General features: G+C 34.2%; 1 protein-coding gene across 1 annotated transcript in view; it reads right to left on the minus strand.

Annotated features, from left to right (window-relative positions):
• The window catches only part of ZGRF1 (zinc finger GRF-type containing 1), a 139,689-nt gene that overhangs the window by 19,352 nt on the left and 101,757 nt on the right, over window positions 1-18,580 (minus strand). The window contains exons 17-25 of the mRNA XM_037830485.1: window positions 17,257-17,396; window positions 16,423-16,566; window positions 14,388-14,502; window positions 13,053-13,315; window positions 10,238-10,397; window positions 9,216-9,293; window positions 8,866-9,013; window positions 5,945-6,072; window positions 4,472-4,595 (exon numbers count right to left, since the gene is read on the minus strand). Of these exons, the coding sequence (XP_037686413.1) occupies window positions 4,472-4,595; window positions 5,945-6,072; window positions 8,866-9,013; window positions 9,216-9,293; window positions 10,238-10,397; window positions 13,053-13,315; window positions 14,388-14,502; window positions 16,423-16,566; window positions 17,257-17,396 (1,300 nt within the window). The remainder of the gene's footprint in view (window positions 1-4,471; window positions 4,596-5,944; window positions 6,073-8,865; window positions 9,014-9,215; window positions 9,294-10,237; window positions 10,398-13,052; window positions 13,316-14,387; window positions 14,503-16,422; window positions 16,567-17,256; window positions 17,397-18,580) is intronic.

An 18,580-nucleotide genomic window follows, 5' to 3' on the forward strand; every position in this document is an offset into this window, starting at 1 on the left:
ACTAAAAGAAATAGAAGGGGACCTTAAAAAATGGAAAAATATTCCATGTTCATGGATAGGAAGGCTAAATGTCATTAAGATGTCAATTCTACCCAAACTCATCTACAGATTCAATGCAATCCCAATCAAAATTCCAACAACCTACTTTGCAGACTTGGAAAAGCTAGTTATCAAATTTATTTGGAAAGGGAAGATGCCTCGAATTGCTAAAGACACTCTAAAAAAGAAAAACGAAGTGGGAGGACTTACACTCCCTGACTTTGAAGCTTATTATAAAGCCACAGCTGCCAAAACAGCATGGTACTGGCACAAAGATAGACACATAGATCAATGGAATCGAATTGAGAATTCAGAGATAGACCCTCAGATCTATGGCCGACTGATCTTTGATAAGGCCCCCAAAGTCACTGAACTGAGCCATAATGGTCTTTTCAACAAATGGGGCTGGGAGAGTTGGATATCCATATCCAAAAGAATGAAAGAGGACCCCTACCTCACCCCCTACACAAAAATTAACTCAAAATGGACCAAAGATCTCAATATAAAAGAAAGTACCATAAAACTCCTAGAAGATAATGTAGGAAAACATCTTCAAGACCTTGTATTAGGCGGCCACTTCCTAGACTTTACACCCAAAGCACAAGCAACAAAAGAGAAAATAGATAAATGGGAACTCCTCAAGCTTAGAAGTTTCTGCACCTCAAAGGAATTTCTCAAAAAGGTAAAGAGGCAGCCAACTCAATGGGAAAAAATTTTTGGAAACCATGTATCTGACAAAAGACTGATATCTTGCATATACAAAGAAATCCTACAACTCAATGACAATAGTACAGACAGCCCAATTATAAAATGGGCAAAAGATATGAAAAGACAGTTCTCTGAAGAGGAAATACAAATGGCCAAGAAACACATGAAAAAATGTTCAGCTTCACTAGCTATTAGAGAGATGCAAATTAAGACCACAATGAGATACCATCTAACACCGGTTAGAATGGCTGCCATTAAACAAACAGGAAACTACAAATGCTGGAGGGGATGTGGAGAAATTGGAACTCTTATTCATTGTTGGTGGGACTGTATAATGGTTCAGCCACTCTGGAAGTCAGTCTGGCAGTTCCTTAGAAAACTAGATATAGAGTTACCGTTCGATCCAGCGACTGCACTTCTCGGTATATACCCGGAAGATCGGAAAGCAGTGACACGAACAGATATCTGCACGCCAATGTTCATAGCAGCATTATTCACAATTGCCAAGAGATGGAAACAACCCAAATGTCCTTCAACAGATGAGTGGATAAATAAAATGTGGTATATACACACGATGGAATACTACGCAGCAGTAAGAAGGAACGATCTCGTGAAACATATGACAACATGGATGAACCTTGAAGACATAATGCTGAGCGAAATAAGCCAGGCACAAAAAGAGAAATATTATATGCTACCACTAATGTGAACTTTCAAAAATGTAAAACAAATGGTTTATAATGTAGAATGTAGGGGAACTAGCAGTAGAGAGCAATTAAGGAAGGAGGAACAATAATCCAAGAAGAACAGATAAGCTATTTAACGTTCTGGGGATGCCCAGGAATGACTATGGTCTGTTAATTTCTGATGGATATAGTAGGAACAAGTTCACAGAAATGTTGCTATATTATGTAACTTTCTTGGGGTAAAGTAGGAACATGTTGGAAGTTAAGCAGTTATCTTAGGTTAGTTGTCTTTTTCTTACCCCCTTGTTATGGTCTCTTTGAAATGTTCTTTTATTGTATGTTTGTTTTCTTTTTAACTTTTTTTTTCATACAGTTGATTTAAAAAAGAAGGGAAAGTTAAAAAAAAAAAAAAAGAAAAGAAAAAGAAGGAAAAAAAAAAAAAGATGTAGTGCCCCCTTGAGGAGCCTGTGGAGAATGCAGGGGTATTCGCCTACCCCACCTCCATGGTTGCTAACATGACCACAGACATAGGGGACTGGTGGTTTGATGGGTTGAGCCCTCTACCATAAGTTTTACCCTTGGGAAGACGGTTGCTGCAAAGGAGAGGCTAGGCCTCCCTATATTTGTGCCTAAGAGTCTCCTCCTGAATGCCTCTTTGTTGCTCAGATGTGGCCCTCTCTCTCTGGCTAAGCCAACTTGAAAGGTGAAATCACTGCCCTCCCCCCTACGTGGGATCAGACACCCAGGGGAGTGAATCTCCCTGGCAACGTGGAATATGACTCCCGGGGAGGAATGTAGACCCGACATCGTGGGACGGAGAACATCTTCTTGACCAAAAGGGGGATGTGAAAGGAAATGAAATAAGCTTCAGTGGCAGAGAGATTCCTAAACGAGCCGAGAGATCCCTCTGGTGGGCACTCTTACGCACACTTTAGACAACCCTTTTTAGGTTCTAAAGAATTGGGGTAGCTGGTGGTGGATACCTGAAACTATGAAACTACAATCCAGAACCGATGAATCTCGAAGACAGTTGTATAAAAATGTAGCTTATGAGGGGTGACAATGGGATTGGGAAAGCCATAAGGACCAAACTCCACTTTGTCTAGTTTATGGATGGATGTGTAGAAAAGTAGGGGAAGGAAACAAACAGACAAAGGTACCCAGTGTTCTTTTTTACTTCAATTGCTCTTTTTCACTCTAATTATTATTCTTGTTATTTTTGTGTGTGTGCTAATGAAGGTGTCAGGGATTGATTTAGGTGATGAATGTACAACTGTGTAATGGTACTGTAAACAATCGAAAGTACAATTTGTTTTGTATGACTGCGTGGTATGTGAATATATCTCAATAAAATGATGATAAAAAAAAAAAAAAGAATAATTGGTGTAGCTCTCATAGAGAACTCAATAAATGAATAAAAATTTTCCTGAAATGAAGAAATAGAATTTTCAATTTGAAAGAGCATATCATATTACAGGAGGATAAGATAAGAATGCTCAACGCGGAGATATATGCCAGTTAACTCACAAACATTAAGGTTATAGAAAGAGTTCTTGCATCCAGGCGGAAAAAGTAAATCATTATGAGGGGAAAATAATCAGGTGGCCCTAGGCTTCACCGTAATATTCCATGTCAGAAAACAGGTATGAGCCAAAAACAGGTGTTACATCAAATCAAGATGCCATTAACATCAAAAAGAAATAGGGAAAAAAAAAAGAAATAGACATTTTTCAAACATAAAAAGAACTCGGTAAAGTGGGCATCTATGGGTCATTTTTTAAAAAATTGATGATGAAGTAGAAGGCACCCAGATGAATGAAGAAGTACTGAATCTATTTAAAATACAGAAATAATTCTAAATAATTGTATAAATTATGGTTGTAGAACAAAAGGTAAATCTTATAAACCCAGAGAGTACAAAAATAATAAGGATGCAATAACAAAACAGGAACCTGAAAGGGGATAAGAAAGGTAGGAAAGAAGTATGAGTATGCTAATCCCTACCTTTTAGAGCAGGAAAATCAATCCATTCTGTCTAAAATCTCTTATTAGAGGGATCCTTTAGGAAATAATATCTCTTATGGATAAAGAAATATTTATTTGAGATTTAACAATTCTTTTAGTTTTACTTCAGTTTCTCTTCCTGTGTTAAGAAACTACAGATTGTTGAAAATTCAAAGAGCAAAATAGCTCCTTCAGTGCAATTTAAACCATGATATAGTTTTCCTTTTGGCAAAGATTTTTCACAATTCTTTTGGCTGAAACATTTTGATTTTCTGTTATAAATACCTTGATTTAGATTACTGTATCAACAAAAGTAATAATGAACAGATAAAAAAAATTGTGGTATATAAATATAATGGAATCCTCTTCAGCCATAAAAAGGAATGAAGTACTGATACATGCTACAATCACCCTTGAAAACATTATACTAAGTGAAAGATTCTAGTCACAAAAAAGCACACACTCCAGGTCTATGAAATATATGGGACAAATAAACAGAAAGTAGACTGGGGGTTCCCAGGAACTACAAGGAGAAAGGAATGGGGAGTAACCATTTAATGGGTAGAGAGTTTTATGTGGGAGTGATAAAGTGTTTTGAAACTAGGTGTGGTTGCAACACAATTGAATGTACTAAATGCCATTGAATTGTTCACTTTAAAATGGTTGATTTCATGTTATGTGAATTTCACTTCAATTTTAAAACAGTAGTAATAATTATTTAAATTTTCAGAACTGTTAAGCAGAGCTCCACAGCAGCATTGTACATGGATAACAGAGACATTATAGTTTTTTTAGTCTTAGAGCAAAAGCAGTATACTTAGTACCTACTACTAAAGAGAAAAGTTTCTTTATAAAGGGGTGCTTAAATTATAGGGTTCTACTTGTCTTTCAGATGAGTACTTTCTAACAACTCTGATAATAAGTTAATTATTTTAGGGCAGGGACCAGATCTTCTAATATTTTTAATCTCTATCAACTTATACATCTTGTAATAAATAAATGCTAATTCTGTATGAATTTTTAGTAGTATGTACCATTAGGCAAAGTCGATCAAAGAGAGTTTGTTCCAATCCATTTTCATGAGCAGGATCAGAACCCTGAATAGTAGGCGGAAGTTGTTTGGGATCTCCAACAAGAATCAGCTTTTCACATTCAAACCTAAAAGGAGAATTTCAAAAATCAATTTAGGCAATTAAAAAAAAAGGGGGGTGCAATGACATCAGTTATCACACTCTCTTCCAAAATGTGTACTGAAGAATTTGAGTACAATGAAATGTTCTGAGAACTAAAAAGGCTTACAATAGTGCTAGTAAGTATATTAAAGGCTTTGAGAAGTTAGGCAGTAAGGAAACTTTTAGAGAATTTTGTTTTTCCATGTAAAACCTATTAAGTGCCCCCTGTCCACAGAACCTACTTTGGGAAACACTTATTTTTTTAGACTCCATAGACTCTTTTAGAATTAGAAACTTTCTTAGAAGTCATCTGGTTAAACTGTTATTTTAGAAAAGAAGTAAATTAGCTCTCAGGGGCTAAATGTCTTTCTAAACAGCAGCAGGATATAGTGGGAGAAGTCCAAGTTTTATAGACAAATGTATATCCAAATCAAGCTCTTTTATACTCTGTAGACCCAGCAAGTTATTTAATCTCTTCATGCTTCAGTATCCTTATCAGTAAACTGGAGGTAATAATACCTTACATGACTGTTATAAGGAATAAACGAGGTATGTAATGTGTTTAATCTATGGTAGGTACTCAACAAGTATTACTTGCCAACTTCCATCTTGGGCCTCGTCTCTCCTCCACTCCTGGCTTCCCAGTAAGGTGACCAACTTGTCCTGGTCTGCCCAAGAATGTCCCAGTTTGAAAAACTGTATGACCCAGACCCAGGAACCCCCCCACACACACACACACACATCCTGGGAAAACTATGACAGCTGGTACCCTACTCCCTCATTATTTGGGGCAGAGCAAGGACTAGAGCTGAGACCTACTATTCCTTGCTTTAGGATTCCTCAACAATTTTAATTCCTTTAAAACTACAGTGTTTCAGTTTGCTGCGGCAGCTTAGAAGATTTCATTAGAAAATTTTTATTTTCAACTGGCTTTCCTATATGTACTTTACATAGTGTCATAAAAATTCTTTTCAGAACTTAAACACTGGAATTACATCAAAGGTAAGGGAACTAAAGGACATTCTTCAGTGGAGTTAGGACCTCAAAGCCATGACTAAATAGGAACCCTTAATCTATTAGAGAAATAGGCAAAGTTCTAGTAGAATCCTGGAACTAGGGCTATTTAAGAATTTAAGGATTACATGGTCCAAAAGTCTAAATTGGGATCTAACAAAATTTTGATACATTAATCTAAAAAGATTTCCCTCTGTATTCTTCTTTTTAAAAATCAGTTTAGTAATTGAATTGCTATGAATTTTAAAAGACCAAACTAAGAAAATGGTTGAAACAATTGTGACATCTGAGTATCTTTGAGAAAAGAATCATTTAGATTACCTTGCAATGGGAAGGAGAGAAGCTGGCTCAGTTATTTGACTACACTCATCCAGCACAACAACAGGAAATTTAAGATCATTCATGCATGGAAATGGACAGGCTGCACAGGTAACTCCAACTACTCGAACCTTTATGTTAACAAAAATGTAATTAATTAAGAACTATTAAAAGAAAGTAAGAGAATGTATTTACCAAAGAACTTGCTGTAGGTTAAAATCAGAGAGCTAGTCCTAGTATAATTACTGGCAATCAGCAATCATAGGCCACTTGTCTCCACATTTTCATTATTCCCACATATAAAATGGAAATCACAAAATAGAGGCTACTTAAGCCACAAATCCATTAAGAAGAACAAATAAAATGCACATTTTGATTTTCAGAAGGAAGGTATTACAATATTAAGGATTAAGGAAGTATCAAGGATGACATACATATTTTATCTTTCCAGATATGGCTGAACAAATATAACATGTATTATATCAACACAGGCCAAAATCCTCAACAAAGAGCAATGAATACATTAATGAACTGTCTGTTGCTTAACCTTCAAGCACATTAGTATTTTGATTTATTTAAGAAGGTGAAGATGGCTAACTAATTCCAAACCACAGTAAATTAAAATGTACCTGTAGCCTATAAGTATATTTGAATATCACAAGTCTTCAATATTTTAGCAGAATGCCATTATTCTAAAGGCAAAAAGTCTGGTAAAGCTAGTATTTATTCTCTGGAACTTAATATAAACAACAGGAAAATCTATAAATTTTCTAATTGAATGTGATCATTAGCCTACTAGCCTACTAGCTATATATATATTATATAGATAGATAGATAGATAGGGAACACTTTGGTAACAAGAGCAGTCCATATAAACTGACCATATCTGTTTTCAACAAATAAGACTGGTAAAAAATTTTATAAACACCTTATTTTTCTTTTAAATACTAAGTAATACTGAACACACAACAGCCTTCTACCAGTTAACTTTTACTTTTTTTGTTAAAAGCAAAACCCAAAATCCTGAAATCATGTATGTATTAGAAATTCTACTGTTTTTTAACATCAAGTTCTTAAAATTATCCAACAGACCACACCCCCATAACAATAGCACTGCTCTCGCTACCACTCTGAAATTTCATTAATTATCTAATTTCTGCTAATTATAGCTTACAAAAATAACCTTAGAATGAGAAGCTAGTTATGAATCAGGAAGCACTTCTTTCATGTAAAGAAATTACAAGAAATCTAAAGAACTAAGTTTTTTCTTTTAAAAAGTATGTTATTTTTATCCTTTAATTTCTTATTATATTGCTGGGATTCTAAAAGAGATTTTGTTATTGATTTAGAAAGTAGTAAATTAACTATAAAGCATTTTTAAAAATTAGTTTTATTAAAAAGGCATTTACTTCAGGAATTGCCGTGTAAGGTCTGAATGCCTTCTGATTTTAAGACTTTGTAAATTTGTTAGAGAAAACTTTAAAAAACAGTTTCCTCTAAAATAGTTTTCATTTGTGAACACGTGACAGCGATGAGCAAATAGATTGTGGTAACTGGGCTTTCATTTAGAAAATTCTCAAAGAAACCACCAACAGTTATTCTGACATCATTATTTTGTTAGGTGAAAAGTGAGCACAATTTTAAGCAGTTTACATAAATGACTTATTTGTATTAGTTATACACAGTCAAACTAAGCCCTTCTGAATCCAGCTTGGGATAAAGGAGTACAGAGTTAACTCTGTAATGCAGGGAATAGAAAGCTAATTTGAAGCCCTCTGAGAACTTCTAAAACCAAAACTTGGAGGCCTGTTTTAGATTGGATTATTATTTTTAATTTCTCACTTTCTCCCTATGAGAGTTTTACACATCCACACCTTTTCCCATGTGACTTTGCAGTGCTTTCCACCAGAAAAATAGGTGAATTATATTTCCCTGCCTCACTGATGTTGGGCTTGGCCATGTGACCTGTTACACCAAATGGAATATTAGTGGATATGACACGAATAGAAGCTTTAAATGTATTTGTGTGATCTGGCCTCCCCTCTTGCATTTCTGCCATCTACCAGAAGACTATCATGTCCAGGCAGTTCTCAGAATGAGAGACCTGACCCATGGTCTTAGGCTGAGCCACAGCAGTTGACTTGTCAAGTCCCAAGTTTGTTGTCTTAAACTACTAAGATTTTGTTTGTTAAGCAGCATTACTTTAGCAATAGCTGGCAGGCTGGTCTTTCCAAACCTCTTGTAGAAAGTGACCTATGTCTACATGGCCCAAGAAGGCCAACAATTCTCTTTTCCTCCATCTCCCATTCTTTTCCCCGTGTTCTCCTTTCTTAGGAGAAGGTCTGAATTGATTTCCTTCTGCCAGCTAATACAAAGGCAGCCCTGATCTGAGCTTGATAAAGGGGATGATGCTACTTAGCCCAGGTTCCTGTGGGCCCAGTCTTGGCTCCCAATACATGGAAGTAAGTGTTTCTTAGTTTCCAGGATTCTTGGATATGGGCCGATATCTTGGCTTTCTAGGAGAGCATCAAAGACAAATTTCATTTTACTTTGCCTTAACTTCTGCTTTCTCTCCTAGAATACAACCAAGTTTCATTTAAGTTGCCAGTAATCTATTCCCACCTCTTCAAGCCTATAAAAAGGAATATAAAAAATAAGGAGAAGAAAGGATGAGTCATGGTGAATTGGCTAGGTTCACAAATCTGAAGAATGCTTTACAGCAAATGTAAATGTGCACTGGGTAGACTACATCCAAATCGCATGTGCTCACTTTAGATTAATGTAAAGTTTTATTTAAAGAAAATGTTCCACTTAAGTTGAATCTGAAGTTTTACTTAAAGAAAATATTCTTCTATCAACAGGAATAAAGAAAATTTGAATAGTATATATAATTTAAGAAACAAATTGAAGTTATTTCCCTATACCTGCTTCAGCAATGTTCTATTGGTACCCAATTTATGCTGCTCAATACTTTTCCTCACGTAGACTCTTTCCATAGGGGTGAGATCTTCTTTCATTAGGGCATGTAGTTCTTTTAATTGCTCATTTTCATTTTCTGAGCCAGCATGCAAGCTAAAAACAGAATTATATAATAGAACATCCTCTTTTACTCCATATGCTGTAACTTCACAGAAAAGTAAGATACAAATTTTCTAAGTCAACCAAGAAGATAAGGCTTTCTCTTGTCTTCTTCAGAAACCAAATTTAAAGCAAGAGGTATACAAAATAATACTTCTCTGAACATTCTGTGAGTTTTGAAATTTAACATTCTTACCTATAAGGTAAAATTGGCTTGGCAATTTTCCTAACACTCCCAACTCTGACAAACTTTTCAAATCCGAGACTGATAAGCCTTTAAAGAAAACATGGTAAAATAAACTGAGTATTTAGAAAATGAATTATAAAACAAAGTTTCATATATTTATGTTATTAAGATTATTTTTATGTAACAATATATTTTAAAGCTATATAATTCAATAAAAAATACCTGAACTCCAATAAAGGAAATGCAATATAGTTGAAGGATTTTTAGATGTCTTTTTTTAGAGAATTAAAAAATATGTATCATTTTATGTTGAAAGCTCATGAAATGTTCATAAAATACCAATGCAAGTATTTAGTACAAATAAAATTGCCCTCAATACTCAATAATATGGAAAACAATAGCTACTATATATTTAGCATTGTTATTTATTAGGAAGTATTAGGCTTTATATACATTACTTCATTTAATACTTACAATAGCTCTGTAAGATATCTCATTGTAGAGACAAAGACACTGAAGTTCAGAGGTGAGGCAACTTTGCTGAGGACATATAGCTAATAAGTGAAGTAGCCACGATTCACACCCAGCGAAGTCTGTCTACCTCCACAGGCTACGATTGTTCCTCTACATATATTACCCCCTAGTTACAGCTTTGTGAAGAGGAGCCCTCACCTTCCCTTCCCTTGTATGTATCTTTTATATAAGATAGCCCCCCCCCAAACAATCCACCTCTTGGCCTTACATGTTCTTGGCCGAATCTGAATTTTTACATGGGTATCTTATCCTTGTGGCAAAATTGTCAGTTTGGTATTTGATTTTATTCTACCTACAAACTAATACATTAGCCTGTTATTATTTCATGGATGCTGGCAGACGACATGAAACTACTGGGTCAGAGACAAAGACCTTGTATTATATGCATACATAACAAAAATGTTCATGGACACTCGGGATACAGTTATAAAAACATTGTAGATTGTCTCAACAATAACCTAAAACATTAGCTACTTAAGTATACTTGTTATACTTACATAAGAAGTACCCTGTCAACGGCTACATTAGTGGAAGAAGAAATCAGAAGTTTCCATGGCCTTGAATTTCCAACTGTAGGAGCTTCACTCTTTTCAAATAGCTGTACAAAGAACAAAATCACCACTGCCAGCAAATAACTCTTTCCTGCTCCAAAAACACCTAATTATTTTGAAGGAAGGGTGAAAAATTAAAGATAATATCATAAATAAATCCTGAAAGCACAAGAAATACTTCATCCATCTATCTCCCTTCGTCCTTCATTTACTTAATTAATTTATTAAACAGAGTGCTCACTATGTACTAAGTACAAGGGTTAAACAAATAATCAAGAGACCTCCATCTTTAATGAGGTCTTAGTTAAGTAAACAGAGAAGTAAAGCAACAATGACAAAATAATATGGTAACCGATACTGTTATGGAAGCAGAGGAAGAATAACATTTATGTGGAAATGGGGATGCTTCCTAAAAATAAGAAATGGCAGAACTAACTGTTATAGAATAAGATATCCAGACTGCTTAGAGAAAGGGTCATTCTAGGCAGAGGCATGAGAAAACATGTAGCTATTAAAAGGGTTTTAAGTATTTCTATACAGCCAATAGCAAAAAGGCAAGAGATGAGGTGATAAGGTAGGCAGAGGATGAATCACAAGAGCTCTGCTTGCTATGGCCAAAAAGTTTGAATTTTCTCTTAAACGACAGGGGAAGTCACTGAAGGATTTTAAGCAATGGAATTGACTTAATCAGATTTATGTTTTAGAAAAACCACTTGAGCAGTAACGTAGAAAAAGGTAAAACTCTGAGTAGATCAATTAGAAATCTGTATGAAATGATCATCATAATAAATGCTGATACTTACTAAGTGCCTTCCATGTACAAGGCACTTTTTCTTTATTAGAGAAGTTGTAGGTTTACAGAAAAATCATGCATAAAATACAGGGTTTCCATAAACCACCCTATTAACACCATGCAGGGGTATGGTACACCTTTGTTAGAATTAATGAAATCAAGTCTTTATAACTGTATTATTAACTACAGCCCGTGGTTTACCTTTGGGTTCAGTTTGTGTTGTACAGTTTCATGGACTTTACTTTTTAATTTTCATTCTAGTAACATATACACAACCTAAAATTTCTCCTTTTAACTACACTGAAATATATAATTCAGTGCTGCTAATTACATTCACAAAGTTGTGCTACCATCACCACCATCCACTACCAAAACTTTTCTGTCATACCAAATAGAAACTGTATACATTTTAAGCTGAACTCTATTCCCTACCCCTACTGTCCTCTGGTAACCTATATTCTAGTTTCTGACTCTATGAATTTGCTTATTCTAATTGTCTCAAATCAGTGAGATCATACAATATTTGTCCTTTTATGCCTAGCTTATTTCACTCAACATGAAGTCTTCAGGGTTCATCCATGTTGTCACATGTATCAGAACTTCATTCCTTTTTTATGGATGAGTAATATTCCATTATGTGTATATACCATATTTTGTTTATTCATTCATCAGTTGATGGACCCTTGGGTTGCTTCCATCTTTTAGCAACTGTGAATAATGCTGCTATGAACATTGGTGTGTAATTATCTGTTCAGTCTCTGCTTTCAATTCTTTTGCATATATACCTTAAAGTGGGATTGCTGGGTAATATAGTAATTCTAGACTTAACTTTCTGAGGAACTCAGGCACTGTTTTAAGCCTTTTACATGTGTTAACTCATTTAATCCTACATCCCTAAGAGCTAGATGCTATTGTCATACCCACTTAACAGAGTAGGAAATTAAAGCTAATGGTAAGTACCCACCAAAGATCATACAGCTAATAAATGAATGGTAGTACTAGGATATAAATTTGGGATTTTAGCTCTAAAGGCCACACTCTTACCTACTAGGATATATGGAGGTATGATGAAGGCTTGTATTGAAGCGGTACAAGTGGAGGGGAGAGTATCAATATGAAATATGGTTGGCAGCTAGAAGGGACATATCTCAGTGATTGATCTGATGGAGGGAGATAAACAGTAGGAGAAGCAAGAAGAGGATTAAGAGAGAAGATTAAGAGAGAATCACATTCTTCAATGAAAATCAAGGAAGAGTAGAGCTTCAAAAAGACAGCAGTCAATAGAAAAAGAGCAAGTAAGGTAAAGTAGTTTAGAAATTTGAGATTAGTGAGAACTTTAGCAAAAGTTTTAGGAGTGTGATGTAAACCCAGAGTACAAAAGATTAGAAACAGATGGAAGGTAAAAACAAACAACCCCAGAGACTTCCATGTATGAATTATTTCAATAAGTTCTGCTTTGAAGAGAAGTAAAAAGATACGGCAAAAGCTAGAGCTGATATAGATTTGATCTTGATTTTTTTTAAATGGGAGAAACCTCAGTATATATGCTTATATATTAAGGAAAAAGAAGCCAAGAGAAAGGAGAAATTTAAGAGAGAAGAAATACAGCTGGTTGATCAAAGAGGTGAGAGAATTCAGATTGAGTTATTAGCTCTGAACAGGAGGAAATAAAAGCTTCTTCACTGAGACACAACTGAAGTAGGTAAGCAAAGGTCCAAACTTAGATAAGTTGGAGAGGAGGGCAGGACACGGAAGAGAGTTTCTGTTATACAACTTCATTTCCTGTTTTAGACGCAGGATCAATTTTAGAAAGAGTGGGTAGGAGCAAGCATGAGGTCATGAGAAGAATGAAGATGTGAAACAGCTGCTGGAATCTTTTTGACTAGGAAATTACACAGGAGAAATGTGAATTACAGAAACTTACATAAAAATTTATTTACTCGAACTTTTTTCTTTCTTGCCACTTACCATGTATGATTGTGATAGGGAGGGAATGAGTTTGCAGTTCCTTCACTTCTTCAGTACTTCCATGTGATGCCATCATTTTAGCTATTTGAATTAGAGCTGTAGCTTGATCCTTGTTTAACCTGTGTGCCTGAATTAACTCATTAGCTAATTGCAATGCTGCTCCTGGGCTGAGTAGTTCAAATTTTGTGCTGGTATTTGCAAAGGCTGGTGGGATAAATTTTCTTTTATTGATTCTTTTGTTGCTAACTGTAGTTGGGGAAGACCTAGTCAAAGGCAGCAAGTGAAACCAAAGAAAAATTAGGGGCTTTTGAAATAGGATAGTAGACCTATTTATAACTTAGCCTTCACTTTATAAGCATCACAAAAAATGTATTTTTTGAAGGGCAAAAATGGACACTTACTCCAATTTGGAGAAAAGTGGAAGAGATGAGAAAACTAACATTTGTTGAATATCTACTAAGTGCTGCCACTATGCTAACCCTTTATATGTTATTTGATATGATCTTTATGACATTAGAGAGTAATTATCCCATATATAGGTAGAGAAATGTTAATTTTTTTTCTCCAAAAGTAAACAATAAGTGGTGGACTGACTTTAAAGCCCATGCACTATTATATAAAGCTGACTTAGATAACTAATAAAGCCTCTTTTTCAAGTAAAGCTACATTAAATAAATTGGTTTTACTTCTATCTCTATAAAGACAATTCATTTCACAGTGAATAAATTACATAATGGAATCTTAAGGATATTCATTTTTTACCTAGGACTTTTTGTGAGAAAAATGAAAACACCACAGATATGTATTAACGTTCAATATTAGAGAAATAGATGTTTTGTATCATTTTAATGCATTTAATCTAATATCACTTCCAATTTTAAAAAAAAGGGACATGGTGCTTGAGAAGTTCAAGATGAGACACGGGTAATGTCAGCAATAAACTTCATATTGATATACATAAAGGGATTTAAGCCATAAAAATGCTTCTTTAAAGTGTTAACTATCTGCAGTATAAAAATACAGATGCATACAAAATAAAATCAACAGTTAAAAGATCCTAAGAAATTACCCCTTCACAAAGGGTAAAAAATTACACTAACATTTATTAACAGGAACTATCATAAATAAGTAAATAGAGAGATACATAGTAAATCTCCCTTTCTCTTTTGAACTACTGACAGTAATCTCAAAGCTCCTAAAGAAGATTAAAATTTTATTGCCAAAATTTATGGAATGTGCTTTTATTTGATGGCATTTTCATATTCACTTTTTTTCATATTCACTTTTAATCATCATTTTTGAATACCAAGGATCCAACAGTAAATAATGACTTACATTGTTAAGAGGTGCTGTGTTAGAGGTAGAGTAGCTGGATTGAAGTAGTTCTGAATGTTTTTCAAAGTGGTCAGCTCTGCACTAGCATTACAAACTAATAATGCATGAACTACTACTGTAGAGAGGAAGCAGAAAATGAATATTGAACATAAATAAAATGGACCATTAAAAACAACTCTTTATTAAATGTCCATGTAACTATTGATTTAATTAACGACATAAAATAAACCCTTAATTACATGCAAAGGTCCACAAACTTTTATCCATTATACTGCTCTACTATCTGCTCATTCATATTTTACATGTTGATGCCCATACATTTTGGATAAAATTTGGACTTCCATGCATCAACAAATGAACAAGAACAACTGTTTTGGGTTTATACACATTGGTGACAGCTGACACTTTCATTTAATCAGCACCACCTTGGGGCTACACTTTTTTTAAGTTTTGAACATTCTCTTACATTTCTACCTCAATTATTTTATAGAAACATATGGAAAGCAAAAAATTAGAATGCTGATATCTGTGATGAAACACTTGTGACAAATATGAAAATATGCAAAAGAAAAGTAAAAAATGTTCATTTTATTAGGCTCTTATTGAACTCAAGTTTGTTGACTAGGTATAGCCAATTATGAAAGGAAAGCTCAAAAGTTAAAAACATATATGAAATATTAGAAATGTGGCATTAAGCACTGTCTTTAATAAGGTGTTGACCAAGATAAACCATCAAAAATTGTTCTAGAGATCAAAATGCCTTGAGAAGGCTACACATGCAAGGATAGGTACTTGGCTTCACCAAAGTTTACTTTATTAGAAAAGAAAAATAAGGCTGGTAGCTATTATCTTAATAAGAATTTCTCAAGATAGATGATAAAGTATACTTATAAGTAAAAATCACATCCTCCTGCTCAATCTCATGTAAAATCTCTTAAAAAATGTACAAGACCGTTTTTCAACTATATGGTGGTACTGTAAACGATTGTATGCTTTGTATGACTGTATGGTATGTGAATATATCTTAATAAAATTGAGTTATTAAAAAAAAAAACTTACACCAAAAAAAATAGTGAAAGAAAAAGAATATAAGTCATTATTGAGATAGAAGGATCATTTGACTAATAATTATGCACATTAGAGAGTCCTATACTTGACGTGAAAAAACATCGTATCACAGCACAAATAATACAGTATTTCTGCATTTTCTGAGATAAATGTAACCTAAAGCATAAATTCAATGAGACCTTAGAGAAGTTATATGAAATATTATACAAAAATTTCCTTATTAACAATTTAGTCAATATATCAGCAAAGAATAAATTTACTAATCTGAAATGTAAAGAATGTTCAACGAAAAAAGAGCTTCTGGGATGAAATATTTTTGGGAACCCAGTGAACTATATTGCTTCTTGGGCTTTGCATATCAGCCTATTAAAGTCTGAGAAGCTTGGAATAAACTTTGAAAAATGTTAAATTTTAAAATACTATACAATATCTCTACCAAGGTAATTTACACCCAGTTAAAAATTAATGATTAAATTTTATAGAATAGAAAATTTTAGGGTAGATCTTTATTACCTAAAAACTAAAATAAAATAAAATAAAAGTACAAGACCATTTGAATGTGAAAATAATCTGTTCACCAAATGTACCTTCAAATAAACCAAGAGAATTAGAACTTGAAGAAATTATTTGAGAAAATTCTTATTTATATGTTTACTATTTACATTTTTAGAAATCAGGTATATACTGTATAAAATTCAATGTTAATGAAATATTTGAGCTAGAGTTTTAAAGATTTTTTTATATTGTTAACCCTCTGGAACTTGAACTGCAGAGGTATTTATATATTCAATTTTCATAAACATTTTCAGGAACCCATTGTATACAATAGTAGGAATGGACATATGTGGGTTTTGTTTTTTTGCCTTTCATTAAACAATCCCACATTTAGTTAGCATCTTTGGCCACAGTGCATTCTATGTCTGTCATTCTCTCTTAAATAAATTTAGATGGGCATGGTAATACTTACTGTTACTAGGCCAATTGGAAGGGAAATAGCCTTTTAAAGGCAGTAGCTCCACTTCATTGAAAGATGATGGTCCATAGAAAGTACTACATGCAATAAAGGTATCCAGTTCAAAGTCTAGGGTTTTTGAAATAACCCAAAGATCATCTGAAAAGACAATTTTTAAAAAGGGATCAGATCCTTGGGTTGGAGGAGACAAGAAAATGAGTTAGTAGAGTTATTTTTAAATGTAGGTTGCTATAAAGGTACTAGATTTTGTTTTGATTTTTGGGTTCACAGCTACTTATTACATTATTTAAAATAGCTAAATATTTTAAATAAAAGTACCCCACGTAAGGACCAATGACAAGAGTAGGTCATGAAACCAAAGATTGTGATTAATCCAATTTTGTGTACCTAAGGTCCTTTTAAGAAAAATCTTCATCTTAAAGGATTTTATTTCCAAATATGCAAAATTTAGGGTTCAGTGCTGTCAAATCGTACAGGTAATGAAAGAAGTATCGATAAACCTCATTAGATTTTTCAGTTTATTTTTGTATTATGTCAAAGTACAGTTGAATCAATATACTAATATGATTCCAAGAACTTAGCGTGACTTTTTAAAAACAAAATTAAACCATTTTTGGTACATTTTTAATAAAGTTAAAAAGCATACAATTTAAAAATATTTTAGAAATGGTCTAACTTATTATACAATAGTTTATAATTTTATTACTATCAAACGATACTCTACGTATCATAAACGAAAATCTCTTCAGTATGAAGGATTAACAGAACGGTATGTCACTGAGACACAAGACTAGACTCAGTCCCTGACATGATTATAGATGAATTTACCTTTGCTATAAATCGAAGAACTTTCCTTTCTACTTAGCTTAAGATAAAGTTTACTTTTAGGTTCATTATAAAACTCAGGATTTACAGTAGTGAACTTCTTTAGTTTCCCAAACTGTTTTCGCTGAAAATCAAATCCTTTTCTGCAAAATGAAGTAAAAAACAAAAACGAATTTGAGTATTAAAGTTATCAATTGTTTTAAATCTTTAAAATACAGTTTGAAAAAGAACCAGGGTGCATGTATGTGTATATACTTTTCAGGCGTGTACACAAATATAAATATACTCGAAGTGATGTCATTAACATGGCAATGTAAGACATCCTCTGAAAAATCCTCCCCATAGATTTAGCAAATAAAATGACAAATCCCACTTGCTTAGAACTCTGAGGAATGTAGACCTGGCACCGTGGGACGGAGAACATCTTCTTGACCAAAAGGGGGATGTGAAAGGAAATGAAATAAGCTTCAGTGGCAGAGAGATTCCAAAAGGAGCCGAGAGGTCACTCTGGTGGGCACTCTTATGCACACTTTAGACAACCCTTTTTAGGTTCTAAAGAATTGGGGTAGCTGGTGGTGGATACCTGAAACTATCAAACTACAACCCAGAACCCATGAATCTCGAAGACAGTTGTATAAAAATGTAGCTTATGAGGGGTGACAATGGGATTGGGAAAGCCATAAGGACCAAACACCACTTTGTCTAGTTTATGGATGGATGTGTAGAAAAGTAGGGGAGGGAAACAGACAGACAAAGGTACCCAGTGTTCTTTTTTACTTCAATTGCTCTTTTTCACTCTAATTATTATTCTTGTTATTTTTGTGTGTGTGCTAATGAAGGTGTCAGGGATTGATTTAGGTGATGAATGTACAACTATGTAATGGTACTGTAAACAATTGAAAGTACAATTTGTTTTGTATGACTGCGTGGTATGTGAATATATCTCAATAAAATGATGATTTAAAAAAAAAAAAAATAAATAAATAAAGGATAGCTTTAACATAAAACCAATCAACAATAAAACCCCATGGGGGAGAAACAGAGCTTCAGCATTAACTCATCAAGATAATCAGATGCTTAGATATCAGCAAAAAACTACAAGCAGGAATCAAGAAAAGATCATAGAGAAGGTGGAGAAGGTGGACTGATGGTGGCCAGCATGTGGGTAGCCTCCACTCGAGGGCGCCCTGGCCAGGCCTCTACCCCACCCTGCTCCCACCTGTGCAGCAGAGACCTAGGTACTGCAGTTAGCCAGGTGAGCTGCCTGCATCCACAGCCACTGCCCTGCCCCTTCTGTGTGCTGGCCCACGGGTTCAGGGGCCCTGCA

The sequence above is a fragment of the Choloepus didactylus genome, chromosome 3 (assembly GCF_015220235.1).
Source record: "Choloepus didactylus isolate mChoDid1 chromosome 3, mChoDid1.pri, whole genome shotgun sequence".
Taxonomy (NCBI): Eukaryota; Metazoa; Chordata; class Mammalia; order Pilosa; family Megalonychidae; genus Choloepus; species Choloepus didactylus.